This window comes from Crinia signifera, chromosome 3 (assembly GCF_055691185.1).
Source record: "Crinia signifera chromosome 3, ASM5569118v1, whole genome shotgun sequence".
In the NCBI taxonomy this organism is placed as follows: Eukaryota; Metazoa; Chordata; class Amphibia; order Anura; family Myobatrachidae; genus Crinia; species Crinia signifera.
In genome coordinates, this window is record NC_139219.1 from 152,150,272 (window position 1) to 152,171,465 (window position 21,194).

The 21,194-nt window shown below is 43.2% G+C and overlaps 1 protein-coding gene across 16 annotated transcripts in view; it reads left to right on the forward strand.

Annotated features, from left to right (window-relative positions):
- The window catches only part of PTPRK (protein tyrosine phosphatase receptor type K), a 340,426-nt gene that overhangs the window by 241,646 nt on the left and 77,586 nt on the right, over window positions 1-21,194 (forward strand). For all 16 annotated transcript variants that reach the window (XM_083176754.1, XM_083176759.1, XM_083176755.1 and 13 more), the window contains exons 11-13: window positions 4,704-4,809; window positions 11,890-12,163; window positions 13,195-13,231. In XM_083176754.1, coding sequence (XP_083032880.1) covers window positions 4,704-4,809; window positions 11,890-12,163; window positions 13,195-13,231 — 417 coding nt within the window. The remainder of the gene's footprint in view (window positions 1-4,703; window positions 4,810-11,889; window positions 12,164-13,194; window positions 13,232-21,194) is intronic.

Below are 21,194 nucleotides of genomic sequence, written 5' to 3' on the forward strand. Positions count from 1 at the left end.
GTCACTCCGCCGCGGCCGGAGGAGGGAGGCGGGACACAGTTTGTGTGTCACTGTGTGACGTGTTGTCCAACTCCTCCCCAGCTCCACCTGCGGGCAGAGGCTGCGGCGCTGCCGCGTGACACCCGCCCACCCAGTGACACTCGGACGCGCTGGCGGTGGTGAGCGCTCAGCGCTGTGGGCGGCATGATGATGCATCCGCATCAGTAGTATTATTCGGCAGCACTGTAAGTTCGTCAGTGGGATGGGCAGGCAGCGGGCTGTGGGCACAGGATCAGTAGTAATAATACATTATTCAGTTCAGTATACTGTAAGTTTGGCAGTGGGGTGGGGCGGGCTGTGGGCACAGTTATGTATGTTGTGACAGACTACTGAGTCTGTGATCTGATCTGTCCAGTCCAGTCTGTCTGTCCAGAGTCTATGGCCGGGCAGGCAGAGAGCCAGACCAGCCCAGGCCAGCAGTACTTAGACAACCGCAGGCTGCCTGCAGCTCACAAACCTACAGTACGGTTGCCTGTGTCTGGGCCCGGGGTCCCTCCGAGTCCCAATCATTATCTGTCCCACTGTCACTAACTAGGGTTACCACCCGTCCGGGATTACTCCGGACAGTCCGGTAATTGAGACTGGCGTCCGGAGTCCGGACGGGTGGCTGACCCGGACTATACAATGTCCGGGAATGCTTCCCCGCCCGCCCCCTGTCAGTGTGCGTCCATGTGCACCGCCCGCCCGCTCACGGCTTCCCCGCTGTGCACTGTCCGGGACTCGGAGAGGAGGTGCTGTGCTGCTATGGAATAATCATATATCCACTGGACCACTAGCCAATGGGCGCTTGCGGTCCAGCAGCCAATCAACTGGTGGCTGCTGGACCGCGAGCGCCCACTGGCTAGTGGTCCAGCAGTGGGAGATATGAATATTACATAGCAGCACAGTGACAGCACGTCTCTCTCCCGTACATAGCGGGGGAGCCGTGAGCGGGCGGGCGGTGCGCACGGGGCGATCGCCACCCCTAGGAAAAGTCTATCTGCCCCTGAAGTCTGCGCAGCACACAAGTTCCGTGCAGCTCGGAGTGGCCAGCCCCGCGCGGCGAGTCTCATTCAGGCAGCCGCAGGACGTCAGCAGCTGGGTGTCAGCAAGGCAGCCACAGCAGACGCTGTCCCGGCAGCCTGTAGCGGCCAGCCCTGCACAGCGGGTGTCAGCCAGGATGCTGCAGCACGTCAGCGGCCAGGTGTTAGCAAGGCAGCCGACCAGCCGTAGCACACAAGATTCCAGCGGCCCGGAGCAGCCAGCCCCGCTCGGTGAGTGTCAGGGGTCTGGTGTCAGCCAGACAGCACACAAGCTCCTGCCCGCAGCTGCCAGTCCTAGTCTCCCGACAGGCGCCAAAATTGGGCAAACATCTATTAACAGAGCAGGGCTCTTGCATAGCTCTGGTTAATTGCTACTGTTATGGAAGGGGTTGGATCTAGACTAAGAAGGGGAGGAGTCGGACTGGGAAGGGGAGGGTTAAAATAAGAGTAAACCGCCCCCCCTAGGAGAAAAGCCTAGATCCGCCCCTGCGCACACTGACAGAGGGGAGGGCTCGTCGGTGTGTCAGCACAGGCAGGAGGGGGGGTTTGCACATGGACGCACACTGGGAGGAGGTGGGGGGGGGGTGAGGTGAGCGGGCCGGCTAACCATCGGCTGGCCTGGCTAAGTATGGTGTACTCCCACCCACTCTCCCACCCTCCTGCACTCACCCAGCCACCCTCCCACCCCACTGCAGATACCCTCCCTGCTGCATACTACTGGCGGTGCTTTGAATTGCAAATAGCGGTGGGGAGCCAGGAGTGGGCCACTGCACAGTTCTGTCCCCCTTGGCAACGAGCAAGTTCAGTCCACCTTGGCATCGAGCATGAAGCCCCTTGGCATTGAGCATGTAGGTAAGTGGCACTTATGTGTCAAATGTGTATGTTGTGTTATTTAGTACGTCATTGGCATTGCTGTGTGTTATATAGTATGTTATGGGCATTGTGGAGTGTTATATGGTATGTCATGGGCATTGCGGAGTGTTATATAGTATGTTATGGGCATTGCAGAGTTTTATATAGTATGTCATGGGCATTGCAGAGTTTTATATAGTATGTCATGGGCATCATGTGTGGGCTTATGTGTAATTGGAATTACAAAGTTCACTAAAAATGTGCAATGGGCATTACGGTGTGTGGCATAACATGTAATGACCATTATGGCATGTGGTATACTATATAATGGGTGTGCGGTGTGTTGGCATTATGTTGAAAATTTTGACGCGCGCCTTCGGCGCGCACTGTCCATATTGTCCCTCGTTTGCAAAAAATTGGTTGAGTCCTGGCATAATGTGTATTGGCCATTGAGGTATATGGCATAACATGTAATTGGCATCACGATGTGTGGCATAACTTGTAATGTCCATTAATGTGTGTGATATAACATGTAACTGGCATTATGGTATGCAAAATCAAGAATGAAATTGAAGCAAAGGTTTAAAAAAAATCAACATAAGGCGGGGCTGGGGGCGGGGCTGGGGTGGGTCAGTGGGTGTGTCAAGGGGTGGGCCAATGTCCGGGAATCTCTCAACAAAAAGGTGGTAACCCTAGTGTGTGTCAGTGTATCAGTAGTACATCAGCGTGTAATGTGTATGATGTACAGAGCTGCCAACATTGGATGTAAATTATTCCTGAGCCTAAGGGCTCTTTGCTGAGCTCCACTGTATTGATGATTATTATTATCATTTGTTCTATATATCAGGGACTGGCTGGGAACTGGTGGGGGTCCTCTTAAAAAAAAAAAAAAAAAAAGGGCACAGTACACATTCGGAAAGGGGGTGTAACCACGCCCACTTTAACCATGATCACGCCCACTTTAACACGTGGCCACACCCACTTCCCGAATGTGTACCGATTTCTGCCCTTAAGATGTTGGAGGGTATGGCATGCTGACTTAAGCACTACCACTAATCGTAAAAGCCACTTTTTTTTTTGATCAAAATATTGTAGTTTGTTTGCTATACAAGCATATTAAGCATTTGCTTGGCACATCTTTCTTGTATGTTTGTCATGTACTGATACAGGGGCACATAGAAATTGCTTTTTTTTTATTTGATTTTTCTTTTATATAGTCTTTAATTTTTTTTGCTCCGGTTTTCCCAGCAGCTTATTGTTTCTCCTGTACAACTAATAAGAGCTGGGGATGTTTGATGCAGAGCCATGTTTGTGTGCTGTGTTCTAGTATGTAGGGATGCTCCGTCACTTTGCCCAGTGCAATGTCCATTCTTAAAACAACCCTGATTGTGTCACTTAAATGTCAGTTTAAGTATAAGCAACCATCTACCTCATTGGTCTTAATTTTTCTATTTCACATAAATATTTTATTATATTATAATAAGGCTATATATTGCAAAAATTACAAGAAAAGGGGATACATAGGTTTCCTTTCTGACAATCAGCACTCTCATGCACTGCCCGAACACCACATATACGCAGTAGCGCAGCTATCCCTGCAGTCTTGCAACCATTCATCTTTTACCTCTCATCATATAGAATGTACATGATCACTGTTGGCTAGTAGTTAGTTAGTTGCTATGGCAACTTCACTTTTTTGGAAGGTGTTATACAGTGCGCACTTGGCATACCTCCCCAAATGTCTTGACTTTTCACAGGACAATTCAGTTTTTTGGAAGGACTGTCCCTCGTCTCACCCGGGGCTGGCAGTATCCCGCAGTGAGGAGTCCCCCCTGCATGCACACAGCATCTATTCAGAGAAACACCACTCACAGAATGCTGGCCATGCTCTTGCAAAGCCACACCCTCCCCAAATTTCGTGTGCACAGACTTACCCTGCTGGCGCAGCCACAACAATTTTGAAGTATACACACAGTTCAACATGAGATTGAGATAAACTTTCCACCACACCCATTTGGAATCCACACCAAAAACAAGATTTTCTATGCTGTGGGATGTAGTCATGATCCTGGCAGTCACAATGCTGGAATTCAGTATACTGGCTGCATTCAGAAGTCGGCACTGGATCCTTTAAAGGATCATGATGCCAACCCCGGAATCCCAAAAGCCGGCATCCTGATCGGTGTTTGAAAGCAGGGGATTATATTTAGATAGTAGTGGGGGACTTAGGCTGTGGGGGTGGGTAGATGATGGTTAGGCTGTTGAGATTCCCACCTTTGGGGTACCGGCGTCGTTAATTTGCCCACTGGTGTGCTGACTGATGGTCATCCGTATGTATCCCTGCCCAAACAGATACTCTGGGCTCCCTGCAACTTAAGCCATCACCAGATGTCAAATGCTGCAATCTAGACAATAGTACAGGTGTCAGGACATGCTCTTTAAAGTTGGTATGATATCCTCACTTTGCCTGTTATTAGCCTGACTTCATGTCCGCCTTACTGTAGTGAAATTAAGTTGGTAGGGTGAGATGTCATGTCTTGCTCTTATGAGACTAACAGCTTGCTTGGGCGTTATTATTCCCTTCTTTGCTTTTATCACTTCTTAGTAGCATACTTTTTTCTTTGAACTTAACTTATGTTTCCTTTAACATTTACTAATAGTTATTTATATAGGGCACACAAAATCCTCATATTGATATGTAGAATATGGAGTTATACACAGCAGTCTCTGCCGTACAAGTCCATCATTTGTCAGTGACTGTTCTTTCTTTCTTTTTGTATGTATCCATAGCTCCAACATTACCAGACTATGAAGGTGTTGATGCTTTCCTTAATGAAACAGCCACCACTATCACTGTGCTGCTTAGACCTGCACAGGCTAAAGGTGCTCCTATCAGGTATGTCATTCTGTCTGTGCTAAGATACTGCCAACCCTCGATCACCATTATGCCTACATCATTCGTATAGTGTGCAATTTCTATTTGTGTATCCCGTAATGTGGTCAGTCAGACAGTCATCACTCCTCACAGAGAGATTAATGGATGAAGCAGTGATAAGGGTAGAGAAAAGTGCCAGTTACAGCCAATCAGCTTTTCTGTATAATTTTATTGTATTCAAATTCTAAATGTTATATTGATGCTGATTTGTTGCGATGTTCAACTTTTTCCCTGTTTTTCAGTGCTTCATACATTTACCCCATAGTGATTTATACCCCTTTTCTACTAGCAACCTGGGTCAGACCCAGTAATTTGTACCCGGATCGATACCTGGTTGGACCTGGGTTTAAGACACATTTCCACTGCAGTGCTACCCGGTAAATTGCTGGATCAGCCCTGTTTACACTTAACCCGGGTAAAGCCTGTTTTTTCCTATAGATTACATAAGAAAAGGCCTTTACCAAAGGGGAGATCATAAAACAGGGCCACCCTTACCCAAAAGGGCCACCATTAAATAAAACATTTTCTGATTAAAGAATAGACCAGAAATACTATTTTAAAAAGTTTTGCTTTTATTTTAGTGCCAAATACTCAATATGAAACCTTTTCAAAACTTTCTTCAGACACGACAAGTAAAACTATTTTGAAAACTGTTGTTTGCAGTATACCTGAGCCATTGCTGTACCTAGACATGTAAAAAGATCACATAAACATGTACAAAATGCACATAAAAATACCCCAGAAGCTTTAATCATGTCTGTTTTTCAAATATACCGGGTTGGGTGCATTTCCACTAGCCCTGAACCCAGGTGCAAACCGGGTGCTACCCTGGTCATTACCTGCGTAGGATTGCCGGGTTATTTGACAGGGAGCATTTCCACTAGCGGGAAAACCCGGGTAGATGCGCGTCCCCGCGGAAATTACCGGGATATTTCTGCTAGTGGAAAATTTGTGCACAAAACTATGTACCGAGATGTTTTCATATGGTGGACAAATTATTTCACTGATTGGGTTTTATATTCATACTGGACAGATCTATATGCATACAACATCCACTACTGCAAATATGTGGACTCTGCATTGCATAAAACAGGACTTATTTTGTATATACAGGTTTAGTATCCCTTATCCAAAATATTCCGGACCAGAAGAATTTTGGATAACAGATAATTCCGTATTTCAGAATATGTTTATATTTCAATGATGTTTCTTGAGGTATCTTCATTTATGTTGTATAACAACATTAAACACATGAAATACACACAGATATATTTTATTTGTGCATAAAACAAGGTTTCAAAACATGAAACAAAGTTTGTGTACAATCTCAGGCACTGACTTTGAATGCAAAGCATTCATGTCCTTGCACATATTTGGTGCCAGTTACATATCAGATCCCCAGTAGTGCCAGTTACATATCATATCGTCAGTAGTGCTGGTACAGATGTTCCCAGTAGTGCTTTTAACACTTATTGGAATAAATTGGATAACGGATATTTGGGCAAGGGATACTCAACCTGTATTACTAATTATTTTGCACATGCTAACACAAACTAGGGGGGTGGTTTAGGTCCTCTACTTTTTATAGATTTTAAAAACGGGTCTAAGTTCCACCTTTTATCTATTTCGCTTACTCCACTTCTCTCTTATTGCTGGTCTTGACAGCTAAGGTGGGCAGATTTTCATGGCTCTTCTGCTCATGGCAAGAGCTGCTAGCTAAATAGGCGTCTCATTACGGAAATCTGTAATTGTAGATTTGACAAGGTTTCCTGGAACTTTACAAGTCTCTGCTGTCTCTGTCAATTATGAGATTCTCTCCCTCCTCTGTGGTTTGAAAACGCTGAGCTCCCATATATTATTAAATTTTGATGTTACTGACTTGGAGCTATGTGCAGATGTATTAATGTGTTCTTCATACAGTATGTAGACAGAAGGATCTACTTTGTTGTGTGTTCCGGCTTCAATACAGTCATAAGTCATTCAGTCCTATTACATTTATTGCTGGAGCTGTTTGCATCTGTCATATCTGTTTCAGGGATGTCAGAAGATTTTTATTTGAGATACAACTTGTCCTCTGCAAATCAAATACATTTCTCAGACAACACTCATTCAGGTGCCAAAAGGACTCTGTGGAAGTCATATTGGGGGGTGACAGCAATCATACAAGTTTTAATTATATTCATCTGGTTTTGTGTTATCAACACACTTTTTCTATTTGAAGTGATAATTGTCAAAGTTAATACTTGGTAATAAGGGTCGCTCTGTGACTAATGACTTATTTTCAGCGAGTAAGGGAAAGCGTAGGTTGGTTTACTTTTAGCTGAAAGGGAGCTGGGTGAGCCTGGTGCTTTTTACATGAAGCTGACAGAATTCAGCAGTCATTTCTATTCATCATAGCAGCCTCTGCCCGCACACACACACACACACACACACACACAGTGCAGGCATGGGGAAATAGGGGGAAATAGGTTCTCTCCAGATGTGCAGAAATCCTATTGTGCTCCATTTCATACAAAGAAAGTCTTAACATTTGATTATTTTTTTTTATTGAAGTAGACATGTTAGAGAAGGAATAAGCAACCACAAAATACAGTTAAAAAAAAAAAAAATATATATATATATGTAATGTGTGTGTGTGTATGTATATATATTATACTTAATTGTACATAGCATTAGGTTTTAAAACTCATTCTTTAGAATTCCTGTTAATAAACAGCACAAGATTATTCTTCAGAAAGTTAGCATTTTGTTGTTCCTTTGTAAGGATATCGACAATGCAGGTTACATACCATCTGCTCTGAACATTTGTAGAGATCTTGTCTTCAGAAACGGTAACGATGCAAAGCAATCTATTTTGGTACAGTGGACAGATTTCTGTCCATCTGTGCCTGCATTACAGCATGTCAGATATCGTTTAGATCTGTATAGCTGTAAGCCAAGATAGCGGGAGAGACGCAGCAAGGTCACGAGGTGGAGATGCCTGTCAGTTCTTTCCGTCTCTAATGATATGACAACTGCAAATTGGTGCCTTAAGCAGAGCCCACAGCCAGTCATTATGTCCAGCCCTGAGTTTAAGCTTTCCATAATATACTTTCAAAGAGAGATGCTTGCGAAAAAATTATTTGAAAATATCAAGCAAAGAGCTTAATCTGTTACGAGTCGTTCGTAAATGCCAGGTTTCTCTGAGGATGTGCATACTAAACAAGCTGTAAAATATGTTTTATGTGTACAGAGAAATGGAAAAACCTAAAATACCTACTAGAGATATTGGAAACGTAAATAACATCTTGTCCTTGATGTTCCAGTTTTAATTATACACAAGTGTCGTTGAGGGATCATATACACTGAGTGCGGTATAGCTGGCTCTTAGATTAGGGATAATTGATTGCTGGGAGGAACATAGCAACAGCATATAACAGCGTTTATAGAGAATGCTGGAAAGGCCATAGATGCATTGTCTGGTAATGAATGTGGATAGAAGTGTTTCTAAATTAAGAAGCGGAATACATGAGATCAACTAGAGTGTGCAAAAGCGCATATTTCGGTTTGTCATGGTACAGTATTTGTATTTACACGCTGGAGCTCATCTCTTGAATGCAGCTTCTCTATGTAGGAGCACAAGTATCTATTATCTTACATTCTTTTCCTAGATAGATTGTATTTAAACTAAAGCTCTTGTGATTGATTGCTAAAACTAATGTGTCCATGGTGACTACTGTGCTTATGCCTATTGCTAGAGTCAATTTACCTGTCTCCCAGGGCATTAGGATATATCCAGGGGAGCAGGGGCAGATTTAGAGATGAGGGTGCCCCTAGGCACAACAATAATGTTTGCACCCCCCCCCCCCCGCCTAATTGTATTATTTTTATTGATCACTTATAAGCCCTCATTTGATAATAGCCAATATAATATATTTATTAGAATGAGCCACTAACTTTGACATGTTGTTTTATTATGTATACATATTTACTAAGTAGGACAGTTTACAGGGGCAGTATCTGCATGTCCCATCCATTTACACTATATTTAAGATGGAATATAGTACAGTACAGTGGATATTTTGCTGTTATAGGTACATTTTGGGCTGACAGTACTATCACAGGCATCCAAGTGGTGCCGCCCCTAGGCACGTGCCTAATGGGAAATTCAGCTCTGCAGGGGAGGCTCCTTAGTTGGGTCTGCAGCACAGTTTAAAATGCAGATAGAGGAGAAATGTGCACTGTGCATTTGGAATGATAGTGGGTGTGGCTCACCTATTTTGGCTTTGAACTGTGCTGCAGCCCCTCCGCTGGAGCCTCCCCTGGATATATCCTATGGGCAGCACTGATAGCGTAGTTCGTAGTATTACTGCCTCCCACCCCTGTAGTCTTGTTTTCTATTCTCACCGTTGCTTTAACTGTGTGCAGTCTTTGGGTAGAATTCAATGCTGTGACAGCAAGCAGTGCCTATTGCTCGCTGTCACAGCTCACATGGTCAGTATTCAACTGACCCCCTGCATACGTCGATCCCCCTCGCTCCATTTTTGGGTAAACCAGTCTGAGTATGTTGTCACTGGAGAAACGGAGGTTGAGAGGTGATATGATTAGTATGTTCCAATACAGGATTGGGAATCGTATGGAACTGGGAGATGATTAGTTCACTAACAGGCCTATACTTCGGACACGTGGGCATTACTGAATTACTGTAAGAAGAGGATTCTTCACCATTAGAGCAGTAAAATTCTGGAACTCATTGCCGGTGGGGGTGATTACAGCAACCACTGTTAATGAATTTAAATCAAAACTAGATACAATTTTAGCCACTAAGGGAATCCTATAGATATGACGCTACTTGTGTATTATCACGGCATAGAATTTGTGGATTGACCTTTGTGCTTAACCTTCACTGAGGGATATAGAGGAAAGTGAGGGTCACCTACCCACACCAAACAGTGAACAATACAGAAAGAATTTACCAATATATCCCCTAAGCGCTGGTTAAGGTATAATCCTTTTCCTCTTAGTTGGTTACCCAAAATAAAGAAAAGAAGTACAATAGTGTAATACAGTTGTGATATACACTTTCAGATGAATATATTCATGGGTTTATGAGATTTGACTCATACCCTTTTGATATGTCTACTAAGTTGTAGACAATAGCGTTTCACGGCGCCCACGATGTTCATCTTAGTACATCGAATGCATCGCTTCGCATGCGATGTAACCGCATGCGATGCGATCCGATTTTTAATTGTACAAGCACCCTAATGGGTGCTTTCAATGTTAAATGCACCCCCATTGTCAACGCCACCCCCACTATGAACACCAACCCGAAGCATGGCGAGCCCGTGAGGGGCGGCGGTACACGTCCTCCGACCTTTTCATACCCCCACTATCCACGTCGGCGTGGAGTCTGTGGCTCGCTGCGCTCGCCACACTATCTAGATTCCACTTCATGCCGACATGGATAGTGGGGGTATGAAAAGCTCCGAGGACACGTACCGGCGCCCCTCACAGGCTCCCTGCGCTCACCGCGCTTCGAGTTGGCGTTCATAGTGGGGGTCGGGCTTGACAATGGGGGGGCATTTAACATTGTATGCACCCATCAGGGTTCTTGTACAATTAAAAATCGCATGTGATCGCATCGCATGCTATTTGCTGGCATGCGATATTTAATTGTACATTTTTTCGTTTTGATGAGAAAATCGCATACCTTATTTAGTGGTATGCGATGCGATGGGCGCAGTGATAATACACAAGTACCGATATGACTCACTCAAGTCAGTAGTTACAAGTCAAATAGGTTGAACTCGATGGAGAATGTCTTTTTGCATCCTTAATTACTATTTTACTATGTTACGATATTGATGCTTCTTTATTGAAGATTGCAACCTTTTTATTACAATAAATATACTCATATTTTTCCATATATTTACAGTACAAAAACAACCATTGACCCCTCCCCCTCCCACCATCCCTCCTCCCCCCTCCCCTTAAAACACCCTTCACCAATATCACCTAACTATCATAATTACTAACAACTACTGTATACTTTATTTTACACTTCCTCCTGATCCTGAGGGGTAGATTTATTATAGCGGCGCTAACTCCCCCCTCCGGCGATGTCCCCTCCAGCTGACAGCGCGTCAGTTAACACTGACTCGCTGTCTGCTTCTCCCCGGCTGGCTGGACTGCGCATGCGCGGGATCTCGCTACTCACGCGAGATCCCAGCGCAGCTCAGAGCCAGCAGCAGGGACAGCGCTGTCCCTGCTGTAGGCAATGGGGCATCGCCGTCTGCAGCTGTTGAAGTCGATAGCTGCAGGCGGCGAAACGGTCAGCAATGCTGACCGTTCATAAATTAGGCAGGAGGCAGGCGCGCAGCACGAAATATCGTAGCTGCGCTATGCCTCCTGCGCCGCACGAAAGACACCCGCTAGATCAGGGGAAGCGCTATCCCCTGCAATAACGCACAGGGATAGCGCAGATTCCCCTGATCGCCCTTTCATAAATCTACCCCTGAGTTCCAATATTTAGTTTTTCCACAACATTTACACAGAACCATACTCTTTCTTACCCATACAACCATGTTACTATATTAGTGTGCTTTGAGGTACTATGGTTTGGGGAACTGATCTAGAGCCAGACAGCCTCCATCGGAGCCACATCTTCTCTTATGCAAACCCCCTATGTACTAACAGATAGTATATTTTGGGTCCTCCGTGTTCACTGTACCCTTGGTGGGAGTCTAGTTTGCTTCAGTCCCTGAGGAAGACTGTTGTGTGCAGTTGAAACAGCTGTTGGGCTGTGTGTTTACATTTCTCTCATGCCTTAATAAAGTTATGTTTGATCTTTATACCTGGAGTGCCGGTTCTTCCACTATTCTGTCTATAGGAGGGTGAGTGTGAAAAATATATATATATTCACATACACACTTTAGGGATTGCTCTTTGAAAGCTATTTACAGATGTCCCATAATCGCACATCTCACTTTTGAGATTACTCCTTATGATGAATAGTATTGACAATTGTTATCGGTTTTCTTTTCCTTTTTTCCCCATCAGTGCCTACCAGATTGTAGTGGAGGAACTACATCCACTACGAACGAAGAGGGAGACTGGAGGGACGGAGTGTTATCGGGTTCCTGTTGCCTATAACAGTGCTGGCAGTGGTGGTTCCCCTTACTACTTTGCTGCAGAGCTGCCACCTTCTAACCTTCCTGAAGCTGCTCCTTTCACTGTTGGTGACAACAGGACTTACCAAGGATTTTGGAACGCGCCGCTCGCTCCGCGTAAAGGCTATAATATCTACTTCCAAGCTGTAAGCAGTGTTGAGAAGGTGAGCGTTAAATGAGGGCATTCTAAATGTTCTAAGCTAGCTTCAATGTTCATGTGAAAATCTCTCTATACAGTATATATAATCACGATGCTTCTCCAGTGCGTATAGTAGAACGTGCTATACAATATTTATATATCCTTGCTTGCTATTTAATCTGCGCATTGCGGGGGCAATATCATGCTGGGCAAAGTTTACAAGTGCACTGGGCTAAAGGGATGAAAAGCTGAAAAAGCTGTTTGAGGCCCAAGCTGCTGCCTGTGAATGATTTCCTTGTTTAAACTGAATAAAACGAAAGCACAGCACGAAGTGCAATAACACAAGATGCTTTAAAATCCAATTTGAGAATCTTCCTCTAGATAAGTAGGGTCCTACTGGAGATTGCAGCATCCTTGTTATAGAGTCACCATGCCAGGTGTCTGGGGATTAGGTGAAATTGCTAGGATATACAAGAAGATTGATAGCTGGGGATCTGTACCTAACCAAAAGAAAATTGAAGATGTTTTTTTTTTTTCTTCTTCTTCTTCTTCTTCTTCTTCTTCTTCTTCTTCTTCTTCTTCTTCCTACTGTGGCTGGTTGGGGGTTTGATAGTATGATATCTGCGAAATTATTCGTTTTTGACATTATTCTTGTTGACCTTTTGTTAATAGAGGTCAAGCTACTGATGCAAATGGTTTTGCTCTGTGTTCTGTGCTTTGAGCAGTTCGGATAGCCAGGGATTATTTCTTTAGCTACAGTCCGTGAAATGCTAGTTTACAAGATAAACCAATGCTTTTTCATTTAACCATTAGTATTGATCCATTTGTGGTGCTATGTCGAGTAATAAAGTATATGGCTGTTAAAACGGTCCTAATTGCAATTTTACTCCCTGCTACACCCTTTTTAGGTAGAATATTGATCGAGGTTTTTTTCATATTGATCGATGTTTGTTCACGTTTGTACTGTACTGTAGGTCTCTCTTTATCTTAACTTTCTATGCAAACATTTTTCTGTAGAATAGAATCTAATAATACTTTTTTTTTTTATTCCATTAGGAAACGAAAACACAATGTTTGCGAATTGCCACAAAAGGTAAGAGTGCCTATTTCTTTAGCCTCACAATATGTGTTTTGTATGCTGCTTACCAGTAGCAATGTTGTGTTAGTCTATCGTTTCGTGTCCAGACATAATGTACAGAGAGTGTGTATCAGTCATGTGCCGCTTTCAGCCACCAGCTCTTACTGTGGAAAGGAGGGAGAATTTAGGAGACATTATAAATGTATCTGTGAAATGTGTGCTCTGCTCTCCTGTTCCTGTGAACAGCTGGAGAATTAGTTATAAAAAATAAAAAAAAAAATATGAAAAGCTGGCAGCATTCGTTAGATAGAAAACATCTTGCTTGTTTAGTACTGCCTGAGTTGTGGCAAGAGAAAATTGTTTTCTATCTCTACATTCTGTTGGGTTATTGTTAGCACTAGTGTGTAGTTTAGGTTCAACGATGTCCATATTCTGATTTACTAAAAAAATAACTACTATACTAGAACTATTCCTTGAACTTGCGCTAAAAATATGTTGGTTTGGTTTTCTGTCTTTTTATTACATGTGATTTAGCTATACATAGCATAAGTTAAAACCCTGTTATATCTGTAAAATCAAATCCCTTATTCTGGTTTGACCATAAATTATAACCCATATATTGGCTGTTAATTAAATTAATGTGAAAAGTTGTATGATGACAAAAACTGACTTCTCTCCACCTAAAAATGTATGGTTTCTGGACATTGTCAGAGCTTATTAACTACAGGATAAAAAAAATGGCAAAGTTCCCATTGTGTCCAGTTGCTGGTTGCTAATGAGTTTTCCAAGTTTATTACTGTATGTATGTATGGGCTTTACTTTTGATTACATGCAATTATAATGTATAATACTGTGGTCTTCCTAGATTTTGCTAAGGTTTTTGACACGGTTCCACATAAAAGGGTTGATAAATAAAATGGAGGATCTGGGACTAGGGGTAAGAATTTGTAAATGGGTAAGGAACTGGCTGCGTAATAGAGTACAGAGTGGTTGTAAACGGAACAGTATTAAATATGATACCAGTACTAAGTGGAGTGCCACAAGGGTCGGTACTAGGGACCCTTTTATTTAAAGTATTTATTAACAATATTGGGGTGGGTATACTCAGCAATGTTTCCATCTTTACTGATGACACAAAACTGAGCACAGTAATTAGATCAACTGAGGATGTCTCCACGCTTCAGAGCGATCTTAAAGTTAGACGAGTGGACAAAAAAGTGGAAAATGAGGTTCAATGTAGATAAATGCAAGGTAATGCATCTTGGTAAACCTAACCAATTTGCTCGCAATAACCTAAGTGGGGAGGAATTGGGTAATTCAGAACTTGAAAAGGACCTAGGAGTCCAAATAGATAACAAACTGGGGTGTAGTGCTCAATGTAATATAGCAACAAATAAGGCCAACAGGATGCTGTCATGCATAAAAAGGGGCATGGAAACTACGAACTCAAATGTAATTATGCCACTGTACAAAGCATTGGTTAGACCACATCTTGAATATGGAGTACAATTCTGGGCCCACACTATAAAAAGAACATCATAAAAGTCCAAAGAAGAGCAACAAAACTAATAAAGGGAATGGAGAATTTAAGCTTTGAAGATAGATTGAACCATTTAGGATTGTTTACGCTAGAAAAGAGACGTTTAAGGGGGGACATGCTTTACATGTACAAATATATCAGGGGCCAATATAAGGAACTGTCAGGCACCCTTTTTACTGTAAGGAAGGACTTAGGGACACGAGTTTAGATTAGAGGAAAGGTTTTGTTCCCTTAAGAAGAAAACATTTTTTACAGTAAGGGCAGCCAAATTATGGAACTCTTTCTGGAGAGGTCGAGTCTGGAGACACAATAAATACGTTTAAAATAAGGTTGGACAAACATCTATTGGTTAAAAACATACAGGGTACAGGCAATAATCATAATCTGTCCTTAAATATATTGGTATACACTACATCTATCTATCTCTATCTGGATGTGTCTTAGGAGAGAACCTTAGTCACCTAAAATTAAGGCAGCTGTAGCCATTACCATTTGATGCCAGATCTACTGCCAGTTGTCTACCATTAGCGATTTCTACCATCACACCTAGATTTTTTTTTTTATTACAAATATACCCAATATTATAATCATTAACCCCTTCAGTGTTTTTTTTTTTTTTTTTTAGGGAGCGCTCCCCACTAGGCGAGTTTTTTTTCTGGGGAGTGCTCCCTTAAAATAAAAAACACTGCCGTGACCCTGTGTCCGGGCAGCACCGCTGAACCGTTTATCAGCCGCTGCCTGGCCCTGCGCCCCAGCACTCTGTTCCTGCCTGCGGCAGCCAGGCTTGTCATAAGACATCACTGCAGGCTATAATAGACCAGTCGGGGGGGGGGGGGTGTGAGCCGGAGATTCCTTGGGGGAGAGGGAGCCGGGCAGCGCTGAAACAAGCTGAGTTCAGCAATGCCCGGTGCTAAACACTAAGAATCACAAGAATTTCCCGGGCTTGCCAGTCTGGGCATTAAGGCATAGCCTGGAAAATTATTGGGATTACTAGTGAAGGGGTTAAATCATGAGTATTAATGGATTCAAAAACAGTGGGATTTGGTTTGGGGCAGTAGGATGCGAGTTTCCTTGTCGGTCCTGGTTGCATTATCTTAACCAGTGTTTCTCAACCTCAGTCCTCAAGTACCCCCCCCCCCCCTCCCAACAGTGCACGTTTTCTAGGTCTCCACATGGAATCACAAATGAAATAATTAGCTCCACCCAATGGATCTTTTAAAATGTGTCAGTGAATGAGTGCACCTACCAGGTGACCTGGAAAACGTGCGCTGTTGGGGGTACTTGAGGACAGCAGTCGATAACCACTGATCATATATTCTATAAGCAGCTACGAGTACCTGAGAACTTTAGGTGTCCCATGATGCAGTTTGCTGTCAGTCACTGAGGCTATAGGAGTGCACTGTCTGGTGATTTAGAGGTAGATTTATTAACATTCGATCAGGGGAATATGCGCTATCCCTGTGCGTAAAGGAAGGGGATAGTGCTTCCCCTGATCTATGATGCCCGCTGAGCAGGTGTCTAGCATGCGGCGGTGTGGGGCAGGAGGCATAGCGCAAGGACGATCTTTCATACTGCGCGTCTGCCTCCTGCCTAATTTATGAACGGTCAGCACCACTGACCGTTCCGCTGCCTGCAGCTATCTACTTCGACAGCTGCAGGCGGCGATGCCCTATGCCCACAGCAGCGACAGCACTATCCCTGCTTCTGGCTCTGAGCTGCGCTGGGGATCTTGCGAGAGTAGCGAGATCCCGCACATGTGCAGTGACCCGGCCGGGGGAAATGAGACAGCGCATCAGTATTAACTGATGCGCTGTTTACAGGAGGGTACATCACCGGAGGGGGGAGTTAGCGCTCCCCCACTTCGGCGGGGAAGATGGTAATACATCTTGTCGGTCTCCCCTCCTGCTTCGCCTCGCTAATGAGGCTAAGTAGGAAGTGTTATAGCGGCGCCTTTAGCGCCGCTATAAAAAATATACCCCTTAATTACTGTGCAGCACGCTCCTAGCCATTCAGTGATTGAGGACAGCTGAATCGCAGAACTTCGGCTCTTCTACTACAGCTTGGCCTGGGAGAAGAGCTAAAAATAAGTGTGAAAAATCAAATCTTTTATTTCATGTTTTTCCTTTAATCCCAATCTGAAAAGAAATCCTGTTATCCAAAGATTGGAGCACAGTCTTCCCAACATCCCAGAAGTACAAAATGATTTATGATTGGCATTCTTAGCTATGTTTTCGGTATTTTATACCTCTTTATCGTTGTCAGAGAGTGTCTAGGTCAGCAGTCAAAAGGTCCGCCACTATTGATCAACATGGTCAAAAGGTTGACAAGTCCTTTTCTGGATTGTGGTTTATGAATTCATATTCAGAGCATATTCTTAGTGGTTGTAATTGCTCGTATACAGTATATGCGGCTGTCCTTGCTAAGTGGATTGTATGTATATTAACACTGCAAGTATCAGTTGTGGTGATAAAAAACATTGCCTTGCATTTTACTCAGCAGCTAACTTGGCTCTGTTTTTTATTTCCCATTTTGTTTTACTTCTGTGTATAAATGTAACTTTTTTTTGGATGTACCATTATGTGTCAGTTATTTAGCTGGTAGCAGTTATTTTTCACATTTACAGTCCTTAGACACCTACTTTGAAGCCTTTAGATAAATGCTTTTCTATTTAAAGACCTCTGCACAGTCTGGCGACAAGTGGCTTAATGTGGCGTTAACTATCTATTATCATCCATACAGGTTAATGGAGGTTACTGAATCATTAGTGCTCATGTTCAATCATTTGGTTTTTCATCGCTCTCCTCAGCTGTATTTTCCACGTCTGTTGTTTTCTTTTCTCCTTAGTCTTCATATTATACCATGCATGCAGTGTAGTTGTCTGAGCCGCCTTTATGACACAGAAGCTGTAGGGTGGCAATAATTGTCACTATAAAAAGTCAGGCTTTGATCTTTGTCCCCCAGTTATTTGCTTTATGCCGTTTTATCACGTCATATGTGTTTCAGATCAGCTTGTAATGTGCCACAACATGTTATGTTTAGCACTTTCTTCACATGCCCATCATATTGATCAGAGACTGTTTTATCATACGGCTCTCCACACTAAAAAGTGGGCTTTGACAAACAGTTATTCAGTATGATTCTGGTACACCAACCACAGGTTGCACCAAACATTATGCAGTAGACAAAATAAACCTTTATAGTCTGGTGCCAGTTTGTTTCCTAATGATCTAATTTGGTAGATGGGTACTTGTTTCCTAGCACGGCGCCACCGATTTTGATTGTATTGATTGGGTCGGAAAAATCGCGTCAATCGCATGCCAACCAAATCGCATGCGATGCAACCGACCCGATGGTCCCTGAGACCCGATTTTACATTGATTTCAATGTAAAAAGCCCCCAAACCCCCCATTTTAATAGCAACCCCCCCCCCCGATGGTTGAAATGGTCCCCCATTGTTAACGCCACCCCACTATTGACTCCGAAGCGTGGCGAGCGCAGCGAGCCCGCGAGGTGCGGCTGTACGCGTCCTCCGACCTTTTCATACCCCCACTATCCACGTCGGTGTGGAGTTGATTTCATATAGTGTGGCGAGCGGACGCGCATAACTTCACAGGTATACGCGTCCCCTCGCCACGCTTTGGACTCGGTGGCTCGCTGCGCTCGCCACACTATATAAAATCAACTCCAAGCCGATGTGGATAGTGGGGGTATGAAAAGGTAGGAGGACGCGTACCCGCTCGCCACGCTTCGGGTTGACATCAATAGTGGGGTGGCGTTAACAATGGGGGGACATTAACCATACTTTCTTACCCTATACAATGAGAAATTGGCCATATTGGCCCATTTCCCATTGTTCCCTATTTAAAAATCGGGTTGATCAACCCGATTTTAACTTTAAAAATAATTTAACATTATTCTCTATGGGAAAATCGGGTTGATCGCGTCGGTCACGTTGCGGCCCATTATAATGGCAAGCGATGGACCCGATCAATGCGATTTTGCCTTTCACCGGCAAATACACTGGTGATTGACATAAAATCGGGTCCATCGGGTTGATCACATGCCTTTAGTACCTTAAATTTTGTTTACCATTGTCATACCAACGAATATGCAGCTGGTGTTCATCATTACTTACTTCTCTGGTGAGGTCCAGCTAGCTGAGTCAGTAGCCTAACACTGTGGCGACAGGGTTTTGAGTCATGCACATGTGTATGCACAGATGGTGTAATGGTTAGCATTACAGCCTCATAGCACTGAGGTCATGGGTTCGATTCCCAACATGGCCCTAACTGTGTGGAGTTTTCTCACTGTGCTTGCGTGGTTTTACTCCGGGTAATTTCGGTTTTCTCCCACATTCCAAAAATATGGTAGGTAAATTAGCTGCCACTAGAAATAACCCAAGAAAGAATGAATGTGTGTGTGTATATATGGGAATATAGATTGATGTGAATGTTCAAATATTCTCTGTAAAGCTGTGGAATATGTGCGCGCTATATAAATAACTTAGTAAATAATAAACCTCTAGTACATGCGCATATGCATGGCAACTGCACCCAGGAATACTTATATTGCTTCACTGAAGCTGGAAAGGCAGCCCTAAGGCATTGCTGTCAGTGTGGAACGTACTGCACTTGCCTATCTTTAGATGAATACTGAAAGTAGAACATAACCCACCCTGCGCTCATTTGTTTAATACATACTGTTGGCTGCAGTGGCTGCCATTTATAATGCATTTGTATCTTCAGACATGCATTTTTATTTCCTATAACTCTGTTTCTTCTGAAAGAAGATGTTAATTGAATAGAGTCCTCTAGACGATCTCTAACCCTTCTGGTAGCTGATGTCGTTCATCATTAATCAAGAAACTGCCTGGGTCAAGAACTCTTTTCAACATTTAATAGTTCCTTTATCATTAAGATGATTTTTCATAAGATTGAATTAATTTATCTGTCATGTTGGCATCAGAATTATGAATAGTTGACATTTAATCACCCTATTTGACAGTAATAGTGCATAGTTATCACCCTCACTAGGGATAAAAATACCAACCATCCTCTTATTATAGACTGCAACCTAGACATTTGTGAGCAGTGCATATTAAAACATTGATCATATAAATTTGCTATGAGGCCTATTAGGAACATTTGTAGTTACTTAGAACTGGTTCCTTCACAGATCAAACTTAGGGGTCTTTTTTTACCATTGGTGCTGCAGTGGTTTAGTGCTGTGCTGCTACTAGGGTGTCCAAACCCGAGACCGGCGAGATCCCGGAATTTGGCCCAAAAATGTCCAGGATTTCAATACCGTATTGGAGTATCCAATTTTGGGATTAGACTGGAAGAACACACAGCTGAACAGGAGGACGGACCAGCCGCGATGACTGTTTACTGCTGTTACCTTATCCCATGTATGACTCATATTAAGCAAGTAAAGTTTTTGAACTAAACCATTGTGTCACTACTATCATCATATTGTCAGAATTGTAGTAGGTTTGGATAAACAGACCAGAAACACATAGGGACGGAGCGCAGCACAAAACAATCCTTTACACTTATTAATTCAGAGTTAATATCAAACCTTAGGACAAAAGTTAATGCTGGTTGTATGGAAAAGACTGAACATTTTGCTAGAAATTATATATCACTACAGCTTCTGTTATAATGATGCTGTTGTGGCTAATTAAAAAAAATTGGTTGAGTGGTTCAAGATGCAACAGCACTCTGCTCATTATATCTTACCCTCTTCACTCGCTGCAGTCATCAGCATGGGAGACTAGATTTCATCTCAAACAAAAAATGTATATAAGTTTTATATGGTGTTTTCAAGGAGTAAGGTAGCAAGACCTTTCTCATACTGTATGTAATATTCTTTATTTCATTGTAATTTCCTGCCTAGCCAGTGCAGGTAGACCACGGATTCCCCTCATGGCCATTAGACTCTGCCACATATCAATGATACTGTCCGAATTTCAGTTGTAAAATGGCGAAAACATGGTTAAACATTGATGCTTAGAGTGTGTGATATGATGTCTGCATCTAAAGGGCGCATCAGTAGCTGAAATATATCGCCACTTGAAGGATACGTTAATAACGTCATGTCACAGGTACAGGTTTGGTGCACTGCCTTCGACCACACAGGACAGATGTTCAAAATGAGCACTGATTCGGCAAACAAAGCATGTCCTCCACAGGCAGTTCACCAAATCTGTCTCCATGACATGGTGTTATCACCGAGCACCTTGACAAGTTGGTGATGAAGATAGTAGAATAGATTATGTTGATTTCTAGCGCACCCTGTGTTTCTCAGCCTGGGTAAGCACAAGAATGAACCCTTAACCAAAAAGGTTCGTGGAAACAATTGACAACAAATAGATGGTGCAACCCTTGGCGAAAAACACAAAACAATCACACTTACACAATTTGGTTTTGTGTATAGGTC